This window comes from Mauremys mutica, chromosome 18 (genome assembly GCF_020497125.1).
Source record: "Mauremys mutica isolate MM-2020 ecotype Southern chromosome 18, ASM2049712v1, whole genome shotgun sequence".
In the NCBI taxonomy this organism is placed as follows: Eukaryota; Metazoa; Chordata; order Testudines; family Geoemydidae; genus Mauremys; species Mauremys mutica.
Window position 1 is genome coordinate 9,739,212 of NC_059089.1, and position 16,028 is coordinate 9,755,239.

The window sequence follows — 16,028 nt, forward strand, 5'->3', positions numbered from 1 at the left end:
TGGTTTCTTGTTTTTAGATTTTTAAATCAATTTCTATTAAAGGGATTTAATTTAGGATTGAGCTCGCCGAAGTATGATCCAGCTGTTTGCGCCGTACAGCTGCTTGCACAGTCCGTGGAAATCTTGTGGTTTTTGGGAGGGTTATTTTTTAATAAACAAGTATCCCTGAAGGGGCTGCTGACACAAACAAGCCCGTGTGCACTGCCTAGCCCTACTGAGAAACTCGACAAAAATAAACCAGTGTACCACGATGGCAAAATAATTCTGCTACAAAAACAGATTTGAGTTTCAAGCTTTGAAAGGGCTAATTATAAGCAATGGTTTTTAACTGTGGCAGAATGCATTGACAGATGCCTTCCACATTTGAAATGCAAAAATATGCAGGTGTTGCTTTGGGGAGATGCTGTTTGCATTTCCCATTATTGAAACACAGCTCTTTGTAGGATATGTCTACACAGCCCACGGCAGCGAGCCTCCCAGCCTGGCTCAATAGACTCAGCTAGCAGGGCGTGGGCTAGACAGCTGTGCAGACAGCTCACACTGGAGCTCGGACTCTGAATCCTAGGGCAGCGGTGGGCTTTAGTGCCCAACCTCCAGCCTGAGACACAACGTCAAAGCGCTGTCTACACAGCTGCTCTTAGAGCACTAGCATGATCCCCGACCCGGGCTGGGAGGTTCCTTCCACAGCTGTGTAGACACACACTTAATATTCTGCTTTACCGTATTGTGCAGGTGGCTTGTTCGTAACCAGGACTAGCGTTGCTGACCCCAGCCCCCGCCTACGGAAAGAAACTAATTTACTATGACAGGTTCTTGGTTTAGAAAAGCCGGGCTCGCAGTTCAGCTGGACCTGTTTGTTCGTAACAGATTTTCATGTGCAGCGTAGCAGGGCTTACCCAGCCTAGCTTCCGGCCTTACGGCTGCCTCTCAGTTCCCCCTGCTTGTAACCCACTCTGGGCTCACGATCCCTTGTCACTCTTCTAGCTGCTGCACCCTGAAAGTGTCTCTCTCCCCAGGCCTTCTGCCTGGGGGCTCTGTAGAATTGTCACCTGCTCTCTTCACAACAGACTTCCTGTCCAGACTGCCCTTATGTTCCCCTTTACTCCTGTGCTCCCATCCCACGACCCTTTTATTAATTCACTCTCCGCCTGGGGACGGGGGCTAAGCCTGGCTTCATTCGGCTGGGGCAATGCTACATCAGTGCTCCCTAGGGTAAGCCCCCAGCCTGTGAAATCGGTACGTGTCTGTACCATCAAGAAAGGACCAATATTAAGTTTTTTCTCTCTTTCCTGACCCCTCCTCTTCTCTGATAGGAATTTTGTTGCATTTGAAGTTTTGCGGGAAGAGGAGTTCTCCCCGCTAAAAAACGCGGACACAGCCGACACAGACACTCCGACCACAGTGCGGCGGTCCCTCCTTTCTCAGCATTACCGCTGGGCTCTGAAGGCTGGAGCCAGATTCCTGGATGAAAATGGCAGCAGGATACCAGAGAAACTCAAGTGAGCCCCTCTGTGACATGTTCTGTTGTTTCCCCCTCAGGTGCTACCAAATCTGGGCTCGTTTGTGGCATTTGACGCTGTTGCATAGAATTTGTTACTTCTTGGGGTAGAATTTTCAGCAGTGGTTGGTGTGGTTCTTGTTTTTCACCAGGCCTTTTGTTAACATGCTGCTGGAGATCAGTACTGATCACTGGGAGAGGCGCCCTGGGGCACCACTGCACTCGGGGCAGGACAAACAGCGGCTGGTGCGGCTGCCCCTGGGGCCACTCCAGCCACGACGGGGCGGCTGGCTGCCGGGTGGCTCCAGAAGGGGCCGGTGTGGCTGGCCCCGACAGCTGCGGAATTTCACGGAGGTCGTGGAAAGTCACAGAATCCGTGACTTCCGAGACCACCGTAACAAACACGCAGCCTTAATCATGGGAGGTGGAATGCGTTCTGGCTGCAGGTCACAGGGCAGCCAGTGTACGGATCCCCTTAATGGGGTCGAGACACCCATAGGCATAAACTCTGGCAGAAGCGTCGGCTGACGGAACATCCACCGAGGGCTGAGGTTGTAGGGTAGCCACAACCAGAGTTATGCCAAGGTTGTGTAGGGGCCCATGCATCCACAAATGTCAGGGACGCTGTGTGGAAAGGGCGTGGCCAGGGCAGTCAAGGAGAGTACTGAGTCAGTAGTTCAGCTCCACACACCCATGGAGCTCTGGCAGGATTTAAAGCTGACCCCTGGGATAGAAATCCTGGCACAGAGAACGTTAGCGGCAATACTGCCTTTCTTGCAGTCATTCTTCTCTTGGCATTAAGGGCTTAGCCAGCACCACTGAGGTGTAAGTTACCCGAGCTGCACCAGCTGTTCTGAACAGGGCCCCCAATACTTCTCATGATAGCAGTGTTCTTGTTCTGTTGGGTACTAACATCTGCTTGTCAGCTACTATATAACAATCCCCATTTCAGATGCTTCCTTTCTCACACTTAATTCACACAAACGTTACCCTCATCTCAGAGTCCAGTAAACCCAGAACTTGAAGCTGTTAACATTAATTGAAAAGCACATCATCAAAATCTGCGCACATTTGTTTCTTTTGATTTGAAGTAGCTAGGAAACATTAACTCCTCCTATTTACCCATAATCCAGGTTCAAACTGTCATGGGACCTGGGCTTAATCTCTGAATGTAAACTATCTCTTGCCTTTTTGGTAGCCTGTTCTGTTCGGTGAGCTCTCTCAAGGATCCTGTCATTGGACAGACATATAAAGAGAGAGATTAATCCTGTGTTTTATTCTTTAGTTTATCAGGAACTGAAGATCCTCCTGCTGTGTGTGAGATTTCTCCATTAGTGTCTTATTTTGGAGAGGTGAGTATAATTGTCTCTGCAGATGTTTTTAACGGTGTGTGTGTGTTTCCTGTTGAAAAAACAGGTTTCTTTACCTTGCAGTTGCTTGGAAATAGGGTAATGGTTAGATCAAGCAGCCTGAGCTTCAGGACCTTTTGCCTCTCGTTTCTGGCTGTGCCACTGACTAACTGTATGGCATTGGTTGAATCCCTTAATCTCCATGTGTCTCAGTTTTACCCATCTATAAAGTGAGATTTGTAATACCTCCCTCCCTTGGGGCTGTGAGACTTTGTCAAGATTTATAAATGCTTTGAGCTCCTCTGACTAAAAGCTTTCTGGATGTGCAAAATATGATGATTAATAAATTCATCGGGCCAAATCCTCAGATGGGGTAATTCTACACACCAATTTACATCAGATAAGTATCTCTCCCATAGTGAGCAAGTAATACTTAGCAACAACACTGCTTGGTGTACGCTTTGCCTTTCTGAGAGACAGGATTTCAGAAGAAATCTCTGGAGTCTTGCTCCTGAAACTGATAGTCTTTGTAGGACAACTTTTTTTTCTTTTGGGGGGTGGGGGGGGGGAGATCCTCTCTTCCCCTCACTACTTACAAAATCATGTAGGAGAGACTTTCTTTCTGTGTTTCTAGCCAGGGCATGGTGTGGAAGGAAGGGGGAAGCAGCCTAGAATGATATAGCAGCGTGAAGGAGGCAGGCCATGCAGCATACAGCTTTATCTGGGATAGGTAGGATAGGAAATAGCCCCACAAGAGCTACTGATGGGACCCAGAGAGCAGCATGGTGAAATAGACTTTTCTCAGGCCTGGTCTGTACTAAGAAGATAGGCTGAGCCAGCTGCATTGCTGAGGGATGCAAAAAATCCACTCTGCTAGTGACTTAGCTATGCCAACCTAGCTCCTGGTGTAGACAGTGCAAGGTCGACGGAATTCCTCCATCGACCTAGCTATCACCTCTCGGAGAGGTGGATTACCTACACCGCTGGGAGAAGCCCTCCTGTCAGCATAGGTAGTGGCTACCCTGTGGCGTTTAGGAGTAGACAAGCTCCTAGAGGGTTTTTGTGAGCACTTAGGTCTTGTCTTAAGGGGGGAAAAATGTGTGTTCTTAATTCAAGTTAGTTTCACGCAGGACAACTAATTTAAGGCAAAATCCTAGTGAAGACAGAGCAGTTTGTAGTTTTACCCCATGTTCACAGGTTGCGGTAAAGGCAGATGCGTCTATGCTGCTGTGGCAACACCGTAATGTTTTTAGTGCACTAGTTCACGCAGAGCTGGCACTTGTGTGTCATCTACCCCAGCTGAGAATTACTTGGCTCAGCTGCTGTGTAGACACAGCTAAAGACTATGAGGGAGCCTAGGGTTAAACTCTTCCTTCTAACACATGTTAACTACAAACTGCCTTGTCTTCACTAGGATTTTGCCTGGAGTTAGTTACCATGTGTTAACTAACCTGCGTTAAGAACACACCTTCATTCCTCGTGGAGGTCTGTTGCAAGGGGGTTGAGCTGTGCCATTCCCACTGACTTTACTGGGCACTTGATGGCTAAGCCCCTTTGCACCTCTGTGGAAACACAGGGTTCAGCTTTGTAGCATATTGCAGGGGAAGCTGGGGCTGCTTGTCTGTACTTGTTTCTTTAGACAGAAAATCTTTAGCCTCCTGGGCTATGAGTCACCCTTCCCCAGTACTAAATGCACTAAAAATAACACAGTTAACCAAGTCTGATGTGTTTACAACCTAATTGCATGTTGTTTTCCTATATTGTCAGGGTCTGGAGGCACACATGAAGAGCAAAGACTTCTTTTCGCCCTTTATACTTGATGAAAGCAAAACAGAAACGCTAGAAGATGCTTGAATGAAGGAAAAATAAAAATCTGGCCATCAGCTCTATGCTGGGAACAGACACCGCTAAACCGCTGGCTTTGTTATTAATGATTGAGATAATTGATTGGGAAGCAATTAAGCTGACAAATATATACACATACTCTAATTCTGTTTGCTAACTTTGAAGGCAGCATCTTTACCTCAGCATACTTGTTCAGGTATGAATGAAGTTAGATTTGTGCTCTCAGCTACTAAACAGATTTTATTTGTGCATTTGAGCCTTTTCCTTTTATTTTAGAAAAGCCATTGGGACCAAATCCATCTGCTTTGCAGTTTAACGGGTCTAATTCTCCTCTCACTATTTCTTATTCCCACTGACATTATTGGAAGTTGTGTGTGAATATGAAGATTAATCTGATGCCCAATTCTGTAAAGGGCTGATCACGCTCAAGTCCCATTCCACCTAGCAGGATTGGGCCCTTTCTCCTGAATATCTGGTGGTGGTTGTTTTTTTTACCTAATCCTGCAAAGATGCCAATTCTGCAACCATGGCTGACGAACGGTGCTCACTCAAGGAGCCCAGATGCACAGAATTGGGGCTGCTTACTTCATTGGGGCTCTTGGTGTGAAGAAGTGTTCCTTAGCAAAAGGGTTGCAGAATTGGGAATAAAAGGTTTGCATGTCCAGGAGTCACCTCACCAACAAAATATGAAGGAGAGATGCAGGATAGAGGGATTCTACCTGGCACCGTGCTACATTTTAAGGTTGTGATCTAGTCTTTAAAAAATCAGTATAAAAATGTTTTTACAACATCCTTCCACTTCTTTTGGCCTGAGGTGAACTTTTTTCCATTTTGCTTTATAGCATCTCTCTAATGTTTGGACTTTATCTAAGTGCCTTAAAACAATAATTGGAACAAATCCAGGTGGTAGAGAAAACTGTTAAATCCAAAGAGCCTGTTGTAAAACTAGGCAAATCTCTAGATGAGTTGATGTACTCCCTAGAAGACCTCTGCGTACCCCCAGGGGTACACATACCCCTGGCTGAGAACCACTGCCATAGAGCATCTGTACACCACTGACAGTAGGTTGGTTCCCGCTGCAGATGTGGCTTAGTGCACTGCCTATTTAAAAGGTGCACTTGTGGTAACAGCGGTCATCTATTTAAACAGTGCAGATGTTTTTCTAAAAGCTGAATATTTTTATGACCTGTAGTAAATAAATTAATAATTGTATTTGGTAGGAAAAGGTTTAATCAAATCTCATGTTTCAGGGTTTAAACTAATACATAAGGTCATATCTTACTGCATTGTACAATTGAGTATACATGCATTTCATTTATTTTTTGTTTAATTTTAAATCCGAAGGTCAGGGCAACTATCAGAGGCAGGGTATTGAACTTGGGCTAATGTGTTGAAGCAAATTCTCATGTAGCTTTGAATTTTGTAAATGATTGAATGAACTACTAATACTGCTTGAGGGCACAGAAGACCTTTAAACTATTTCTGTGTGTTAGCTAAATTGGGGGGAGAGATAGCTCAGTGGTTTGAGCATTACCCTGCTAAACCCAGGGTTGTGAGTTCAGTCCTTGAGGGGGCCATGTAGGGATCTAGGGCAAAAATCTGTCTGGGGATTGGTCCTGCTTTGAGCAGCGGGTTGGACTAGATGACCTCCTGAGGTCCCTTCCAACCCTGAGCTTCTGTGATTCTATTTACTCCCAGTATAAACTATATCAGCAATAATATGCCTTCACAACCTAGTGGAAGGGTGTGTCCAGTACTCCTGCCTCCCTTGAAGTGTTGTATTACTCCAGTTGTCATAACTTCCTTCTTAAAGTTATCTCTAAATAATGTTTAGTGAAAAGTGCAAGGTTGAGAAGCTGGGTTATTAATTAACAGAGCATGGGTAGCAAACTGCATCTCAATCCTGACCTAGAAGAGCCACCTGTAAGGATGAGGTGGAAGTGCCTTCTCCTTGTACGCTGCACTCTTTGACGCTGTTGTGTTTTGTGATGTGGAATACCAATCCACTGAGATCACCAAAGTCATTTCATAGTTATAAAAATATACTGAGAGTCTATTGACCAAATACTGCATTTGCAGATGCAGTTCTACAGGTATCTTCATGGTCAGAAAATTTGTCACCCAGAGTCCTTTTCCCCCGCCCCCAATAACAGCCATTTTATAAAGCTAAAGAAAACAATTGGGGAGTATAATTAATTTTAATTCTATTTCAGCTGCCCCATCCAGGAAATTGCTGAACCTGTTATTAAACATAAACCTTTTTATAAACTAAAAGTTAGAGTGAATTTTTAAAACTCCTGCCTCTGAACTGTACCCAGAATTTTGGTGAAATATAAAAATAGCCTGTAGAGTGATTTGTAATTTATGCACTGGGTGCATAATTTCTTAAGAAAGAATCTAAATTTAGTCTGCCAGATTTGCATGTATGAGTTGTATTTGCACATATGAGTTGCAAATGGCCATTTGCACATGCAGATCACTAATTGCATCCCTAATTACTTAATTAGCATGTGTAACTGGTTCCTTAAAGATTGATTGTAAATTTGGCACTTGCCTTTGAGAGTTCAGTCTATAATCTAAATTGCAGGATTTTCCTGAGGTAATTCTGTTTCAGTCAAGTTACTGAATGATAGCTGAAGACAAATCACACAGTATCTCTGTGACTGATGCTTGTTGTCAGGCACAGGTTTATCTTAAACTACACTGTGCTCAAAAGACACTTTTTTCCTGCAGAGTGCCTCTGCCAAATGAGTACATTTTCTTCAGAGCCTGAATTACAGTTCAGCCCAACACACTTTCATCTCATGAACATGTAGCTCCTGATACGGGTTTTTATACTGTGTTTTCAAATAGGAGCTGAATGAGAATGCTGAATGTTCTTTTCCTGACTCCTTGTGCCTTAAACTGGAACATTAAAACGGATTTGAAGGGAACTTCTTAAATATTAATTATGTGTATCTGTTATGTATCGGATTAAAATAATTGTAGAATTTATGATGAATGACACTTTACAAAACAAAGGGAGATCACTCTTTTATGTCTCCCAAAGTTTTCTTGACTACAGTTCTATAATAAAGATATCACTATGATTTCTAATAGGTTTTCATCTGGATTTCTTGCATGTGGGTAATACTCTGGTATTTTGTCCCTGGATATCATGGATGTTGCCACTGCTGCTGTGGAATACAAGTATAGTATTATTGATGATCTGTTTTAAAGATATCGGCATAGTGCACTTTCTTCCAAGATTATGACAGAAACCCAGAAATGGAGCACAGTAGATGAAGTTTGACATTAAGTGGGATGTATTTTTGGCAGAACATTTTTTCATAGTCTCAATTTTTCAGACTTGCCAGATTTAAATTAAAGTAGGATAACAGGCTACGTGAGATGGAGTTAAATTTGGGTCTAAAATAGGTGGTGTGCCTCTTGATAACATACAGCTGAGCTCTAAATTCAGTTTCACAGCTGTTGTTTATATAGAAATTTACACCAAGGTAATAAGTGGAATAACACATTTACTCGAACATCACACATTAGCAATCACTTTTAAAGGGTGCCCTATTTATGGAATAATCTACAGGAAAATCCTAGTGATTCTTCACGAGTGGCAGATTGGTGATGTCTCTGCTGGTTTGCTGGGCTCTAGGACTTTAATAATCCAAGGATCGTTGTACATCCTCCCATTCCCTCCTCCACCCGTCAGGCTGAGTTTTCAAAACAAGCTGAGTTTTCAAACTGCATGAATTGATTTATTACCAAAGGAAAATAAACACCTGGAAACTAAACCAAATCCCACAGGACTCCGTGAATTCATTGGTCTTTGTTTCTGTAGAGTTTTATAACTACCAGATTAGTTTTTTATATTTTTCTCTCTTTAATCCTCAAACACTAGACAAAGTTAAGGCTTTCAGTTTTATTTGTAAATCTAGTGACAGATGGTCTCCCACCTAAGTACTAGCCAGGCCTGAGATGATTTAGCTTCTGAGATCAGACAAGCATTTCCTGTTAATTTAGTGCTAGTCTGATAGTGGTGAGAAATGAAGTCCACTTGTAGAACTGATAGGACATGGGCAGCTGCAAACTCTTTCCCCATTGTGCTTCAGACCTGACCTGGAGGGGGACCTACTTCTATGGCATAGAAGACTGGATTATTTTCTGAGGTTACAACGTGGTCTACTGATTATAGTCAATGGTGATGGTAGGCTTTGTCCCATTGGACTGGACCACTCAGGATAAAATAGTACTGAAAGGACCAACCCCATTCACATCATCTGCCAAACAGCTGATAGTCGATGTTGGTTTTTGGTCACTGACCTTCAAAGCAGCGAGCTAGATCTAAAAGGCTCCATGTCTCTACCAATCTCATGTGCCATCTTTTGTTAAAGTACTATGGTATAGTCTACAGTAATGGCCCAAAACACTATTCCTCACAATACCTATAATGCAGCGTTTTAGCGTAGGTGCCAGCTGTTGGCTGCTAGAAGCTGGGACTGGACAATGGGGTGGATTGCCCATTCTGTTCTCTTTCTCTGAAGCATCTGGCATTGGCCACTGTCAGAAGACAGGATACTGGGCTAGATGGACCATTGATGACCCAGCATGGCCATTCTTATGTCCACATTTGGCTGCAATTTTTCTGGTTTTGGCAATTCTCTCATGAGAGTTCTTAAGCCTAGCCAGTGTTCTGAGGACCTGAGCAGCTACCATCTTCTGTGAGGTTGACCTCCTCATAGAGGTTGCTGGCTGATTACTCACCCAGGTCATGTGGACAGCTAGAGTTTTGCAAAGTTGCTGGCCATAAATCAAACTCTGGTCCACGTGTTTGTTAGAGATATCGGTGTATGCAGTGGTGGTGTAGCCATGTTGGTCCCAGGATATGAGACAGAAAGTGGATGAAGTAAAAAATGGTTACTCACCATCTCTTAACTTCTTTGAGATGTGTTGCTCATATCCATTCCAATTAGGTGTGTGCGTGCCGTGTGCACAGTCGTCAGAAAGTTTTCCCTTAGCAGCTCCCGTCGGGTCAGCTGTGGAGCCCCCTGGAGTGGTGCCTTCATGGTGCTGAATATATGCCCCTGCTGACCCGGCCCCTCCTCAGTTTCTTCTTGCCAGCTACTCCGACAGAAGGGTAGGAGGGTGGGTATTGGAATGGATATGAGCAACACATCTCAAAGAACAACAGTTACGAGGTGAGTTACCGTTTTTTCTTCCTCAAGTGCTTGCTCATATCGATTCCAATTAGGTGACTCCCAAGTCTTACCTAGGTGGTGGGGTTGGAATTATGGACTTGCTGATTGGAGCACCGCTCTGCCAAAAGCTGCATCATCTCCGGCGTGCTAGATGATGGCATAATGAGAGGTGAACATATGCACCGAGGACCAAGTTGCTGCCCTGCAGATTTCTTGTATTGGGACGTGGGCGAGGAATGCCGCCGATGAGGCCTGTGCCCGTGTGGAGTGTGCCGTAAGTGCTGGGGCTGGTATCTGGGCCAGCTCATAGCACGTGCGGATGCATGACGTGATCCAGGAATATATTCTTTGAGATGAGACCGGGAGTCCTTTCTTCTGGTCTGCCACCGCTACAAACAACTGGTTTGACTTCCCGAACAGCTTAGTGCACTCGATATAGAAGGCTAGTGCTCGCCGAACATCGAAAGAGTGGAACGACTGCTCGTGACTACTGGCATGATGCTTAGGATAAAAAACAGTTAGGAATATGTATTGGCTAGTATGGAAATGTGACACAACCTTAGGAAGAAAGGCTGGGTGAAGTCTGAGTTGCACCTGAGGTCTGAGGTAAGAGCCTTTAACTCGGACACTCTCCTTGCTGATGTAATGGCGACTAGGAAGGCTACCTTCCATGACAGGTAGAGACGGGAGCAAGTCACCAGCGGTTCAAGGGCGGTGGGGGGGGGGCATCAGTCTGGAGAGGACCAAGTTAAGGTCCCATGCAGGAACAGGATGTCTAATCTGGGGATGTAGCCATTCCAGACCCTTGAGGAACCAGCCAACCATGGGGTTTGTGAAGACGGAGCGTCCAGACACTCCCAGTTGGAAGGCTGAGATAGCAGTGACGGGTACTTTTATTGATGATACTGCCAGGCTTTGCTGTTTCTGGTGCAGAAGGTACTCTAGGATGAGAGATATAGGTGCCTGAAGTGGGGGTGTATAACACTGGTCACACCAGCAGGTAAACCTTTTCTACTTTGCCAGATAAGTGGCCCTAGTGGAGGACTTTCTACTGCTGAATAAGACCTCCCTTACCTGTTCTGAGCACAGAAGCTCCATGGGGTTCAGCCATGAAGCTTCCAGGCTGTGAAGTGGAGGGACTGGAGGTCAGGGTGATGAAGATGATCGTGGTCCTGAATGATCAGGTCGGGGAGGAGTGGCAATGTGATCGGGGCATCCACTGACAGCTCCAGGTGCGTGATGTACCCATGTTGTCATGGCTACGCTGGTGCCACCAGAATTCTCTCCACCCCATCCCTGCAGACCTTGAGTAGGACCTTGTGCATGAGAGGGATCAGAGGAAAGGCGTAGGGCATGCGGCCTCCCCAGGGTAGCAGGAATGCATCTATGATTGAGCCTGGGCTGTGCTTCTGGAAAGAGCAGAACATTGGGCACTTTCTGTTGCCCCGGGTGGCAAACAAATCAACCTGGGGAAACCCCCACCTTTGGAAGATGGAGTGTATGCCATCCAGCCGAATGGACCACTCGTGCGAGTGGAAGGACCTGCCTAGGTGGTCCGCCAGTGCGTTCTGAACTCCTGGTAGATAGGATGCTTCCAGGTGACTGGAGTGGGCTATGCAGAACTCCCATAGCTGGAGGGCTTCCTGACATAGGGGAGTGGAGCAGGCTCCACCCTGCTTGTTGATGTAAAACATGGCAGTGGTGTTGTCAGTCAGAACTGCTACAAGCTGGCCTTGTAGTCAGGCCTGGAAGGTTTGGCATGCTAGTCGCACCGCCCTCAGCTCCTTGATATTGATATGGAGTGAGAGCTCATCCTGTGACCACAGGCCCTGTGTTTGGCAGTCTCCCAAATGCGCCTCCCCTCCCAGAGCTGACGCGTCCGTTACCAGGGACAAGGAGGGCTGGGGGCTGTTGAAGGGAACTCCTTCGCACACTGTACGAGGGTCGAGCCACCACTGGAGAGACTCAAGCACTTGCTTCATCACCGTGACCACTAAGTTTAGGCTGTCGCGCCCCGGGCGATAGGTTGAAGCAAGACACATCTGGAGTGGCCTGAGCCTCAGGCTGGCGTGCCGGATCATGTAAGTGCTGGCTGCCATGTGGCCGAGGAGACTCAGGCATCCCCTTGCTGTAGTGGTTGAGTACTGCCTGAGGCGCTGAATTATGTCTGTCATGGCTTGGAATCAGAACTCCGGCAAAAGCGCTCTTGCCTGACTCTAGTCCAACACCGCCCTGATGAGCTCTATTCTTTAGGTTGGTGAGAAGGTTGACTTGTTCTCATTGAGGAGGAGACCCGGTCTCTCGAAAGTGGATCTGACTAAATGGACTTAAGACTCCACCTGCTCCCTGGTGTGCCCCCTGAGCAGCCAGTTGTCGAGGTAGGGGTATACCTGCACCTGCCTCCTTCGGAGGAAGGCTGCTATGACCAACACTTGGTGAACACTCAGGGGGCTGTGGACAGGCTGAAGGGAAGGACAGTGAACTGATAATGTTTGTGGTTGACCACAAACTGTAGGAATCTTTTGTGTGCAGGCTGAATAGCTATGTGAAAGTATGCGTCTTTCATGTCGAGGGTGGTATACCAGACTCCCGGATCCAGAGAAGGGGTAATTGTACTGAGGGAGACCATGCGGAACTTCAACTTTACCATGAACTTGTTGAGTCCTCACAGGTCTGAGACCCCTCTTGGTTTTGGGGATTAGGAAGTATCGGGAATAGAATCCCTTGCCCCAGAGCTCCTGAGGAACCTCCTCCACTGCTCCTATGGCGAGGAGTGTCCACGTCTCCTGAATAAGGAGTTGCTCGTGAGAAGGGTCCCTGAAGAGGGATAGGGAAGGGGGGTGGGAGAGAGGATAGGAGCAGAAGTGGAGAGAATATCCCACTTCTACCGTGCAAAGAACCTAGGGGTCTGAAGTTATTTGGGACCAAGCACGGTAGAATCATAGAACTGGGATAGACGTGGGATAGACGGTTCAAAAAACTTGTGGAAGGATCCAGTGCTGAGACAGGGGCTCTGTCCTCGAGTGGACCTTCAAAAGGCCTGCTTTGAACCCGACAAAGGTTTGGTCGGGACCTGTTCCTGCCCAGGAGGATGGAAGGGCATGTGTCTGCCATTCCTGCCCCTACATCTATAAAAAACTTGCCTCAGCCAAGGAGGATATGATCTCTGTTGTTGCAGTTGGGGCTTGAAAATTTTCATTGAGTTGCCGAGGTATGCCATACCTATTGACTTCATAGTCGCCCAGGAGTCCTTTAGGCAGCCTGGAGTCTGTTTGCTCTGAGAATAACCCTGTGCCTTTGAACACTAGGTCCTGCAGGGTTTGCTACACCATGGGGTTCTCAGGTTTGACAACCTCCTTTGCCTGCAACCCCATGTTACAGGGGATCCTCCGCAGAAGGTCCTGGTGGGCCCTATAGTCTATCGGTGGAGGACCCGAGGTAGAAGCCCCTGCCACTGCCTTGTCCAGGGATGAAAATGAGGAGGCTAAAGGTGGCACGGGGTCCTCCTGAACCTCCAGCTCTCTGATCTCCTCCTGGTCAGTGCCAGGAGCCTCTGAGGTGACTGTTGTTGCAGTGGCAGTAGCCTGGCTCTGCAGTGTGACTTGCATCAGCGTTGACTCAGCGGCAACCTGGACAGGTGATGGGGCTTCTGCTAACGTCGTCTCAGATCCCTGAGGTGTAGGCCTGTCATTGGAAAAAACCCATTCTCAAACCTTATCTACCGCTATATACACTAACTGTACAACTAAGAGCTAAACTACAACTATCAGAAAGTACGCTAAGGGAAGCACTTGCTAGTGTGACGTTATTGATATAAATTGGGACCATATAGAACATGGGTTGCAACCAAGGTCCTGTAGTGGCACCAAATCTTAGGTAAAGGGGGTCATATAAGGTGTCTAAGACCAGGTTATGGGTTGCTGGTTATAATTATGCTCTCTGTATGTCTGTATCATTTTTAGTTGAAGTTATGAATGTTGGCTCTATGCTGTCTGTATTTCAAGTTGGTGCTGTGCTTCTGGGGGAAGCATCCCAGACAAGTTGGTGTTAGCTCTGCTTAGTCTGCTTGATGGCCCATTAAGGACCATCAGCTACACAATTGACCCAGGGAGAGAAGGCAGACACGCCTTGTGACTCAGCAAGGTATGCAGAGACTTGTCCATGTGACTGCAGACTCCATTTTGATGGGATTTTCCACAGTAAGAACAAAGAGATTCTTACACCTGGAAAAGCCTATATAAGGCCGATGCATCATCTCCATCTTGTCTTCAATCCTGCTTCTGAACTCTGGAGGGACTTTGCTACGAGCTGAAGCTCTGCACAAAGGACTGAGGACCCATCCCAGCGGGGGATGTACTCCAGAGACTTGATTTGAACCTGCAGTTTACTCCATCACTGCTGCAAGCCTGAACTAAGAACTTTGCCATTACTGTATGTAATTGATTCCATTTAACCAATTCTACCTCTCATTTCTACCTTTTTCCCTTTGTAAATAAACCTTTAGATTTTAGATTCTAAAGGATTGGCAACAGCGTGATTTATGGGTAAGATCTGATGTGTATATTGACCTGGGTCTGGGGCTTGGTCCTTTGGGATCGAGAGAACCTTTTTCTTTTATTGGGGTGTTGGTTTTCATAACCATTCATCCCCAGGACGAGTGCACTGGTGGTGATACTGGGAGACTGGAGTGTCTAAGGAAATTACTTGTGTGACTTGTGGTTAGCCAGTGGGGTGAGACCAGAGTCCTCTTTGTCTGGCTGGTTTGGTTTGCCTTAGAGGTGGAAAAACCCCAGCCTAGGGGCTTGGCTACACTTACAAATTTGCAGCGCTGCAGCAGGGTGTGAAAACACACCCTCTCCAGCGCTGCAAATTGCGGCGCTGCAAAGCGCCAGTGTGGTCAAAGCCCCAGCGCTGGGAGCGCGGCTCCCAGCGCTGTCCGTTATTCCCCACAGGGAGGTGGAGTACGGACAGCGCTGGGAGAGCTCTCTCCCAGCGCTGGCGCTTTGACTACACTTAGCGCTTCAAAGCGCTGCCGCGGCAGCGCTACCGCAGCAGCGCTTTGAAGTGCTAAGTGTAGCCACAGCCTCAGGCTGTGACTGCCCTGTTTGAGCAATTGGTCCTGATTTGGCACTCTCAGTTGGGTCCCGCCATAACCGCATCGTCACAGCTAGGCAAGCGACTGCTGTTCCAACAAAGGAAATGAGGAGGGGCTGGGTCGGCAGGGCCATATATCCAGGGGGCTCTACAGCCGACCCAATGGGAGCTGCTAAGGGAAAACTTTGTGGCGTCTGTGCATGCGGCATGCACACACCTAATTGGAATCGATATGAGCAATCACTGAAAGAATATATTTTACTGTACCAACTTCTGTTGGTGAGAGAGCTAAGCTTTTGAGCTTACACAGAGCTCTCCTTCAGATCTGGGAAACTTAATTAGAGTGTCAGAGCTAAATACGAGGTGGAACAGATTGTTCAGCATAAGTAATATGTTAACATAAATTGAAATATGTTAGTTTAGCATTAATGATCTCTTCTACTTTGTATTTAATGGTGACGTTCTGACTGTTTCCCAGACCTGAAGAAGATCTCTGTGTTGTAGCTTGAAAATTTCTCTCTCACCAACAGAAGTTTGTCCAAAGAAAGATATGACCTCACCCACCTTGTGTCTCTCACAGATATTGGGACAGGTTAGCTAGCAATCCCAATTCACGGAATTACATCTTATCCCCTTCCATTCTCCCTGCAGTTTCCATTAAGTATGATTCTTCTTCACCATGTCATGTGCTAAATGCTTACATAGCCTTGTGTGCAACTGTTAAACACGGGGCCAGCGTAAGCAAATTTAAAGTCTCCTACGAACCTATGAGATTGTTCTCCCTAGCTGCATGAGCCACGATTTCGTATGTGATCTTCGCTGCTCCAAATTCCTGCACAATATCAGCCTTGTGGGAGGGGACTCACTAATGTGTTCAGGACTAGAGTGTTTGTGAAAGACATTAGAGAGAGTGGTTGGAGGTTCCCTGCTAAACACTGGTGGGAGTGGGGGAAATTTGCAATGTGCGCAAGCCAGGGAGGTCATAAAGGGGGAGCACCGTACTTCCCACTGGCCTCAAGAGTCAATGTGCTTTTCAAGAACTAGGTATTC

General features: G+C 46.6%; 2 protein-coding genes across 3 annotated transcripts in view; both read left to right on the forward strand.

The window, feature by feature from the left end:
* The window catches only part of UAP1L1 (UDP-N-acetylglucosamine pyrophosphorylase 1 like 1), a 30,728-nt gene extending 22,940 nt beyond the window's left edge, over window positions 1–7,788 (forward strand). For both annotated transcript variants that reach the window (XM_044992486.1, XM_044992485.1), the window contains exons 7-9: window positions 1,314–1,499; window positions 2,784–2,850; window positions 4,615–7,788. In XM_044992486.1, the coding sequence (XP_044848421.1) occupies window positions 1,314–1,499; window positions 2,784–2,850; window positions 4,615–4,701 (340 nt within the window). In that variant the 3' untranslated portion in view covers window positions 4,702–7,788. The remainder of the gene's footprint in view (window positions 1–1,313; window positions 1,500–2,783; window positions 2,851–4,614) is intronic.
* A 5,221-nt stretch (window positions 7,789–13,009) lies between these two features.
* MAN1B1 (mannosidase alpha class 1B member 1) overlaps window positions 13,010–16,028 on the forward strand; it is a 39,703-nt gene continuing 36,684 nt past the window's right edge. The window contains exon 1 of the mRNA XM_044993237.1: window positions 13,010–13,095. The gene's annotated coding sequence lies outside the window, so the exon portion shown is untranslated. The remainder of the gene's footprint in view (window positions 13,096–16,028) is intronic.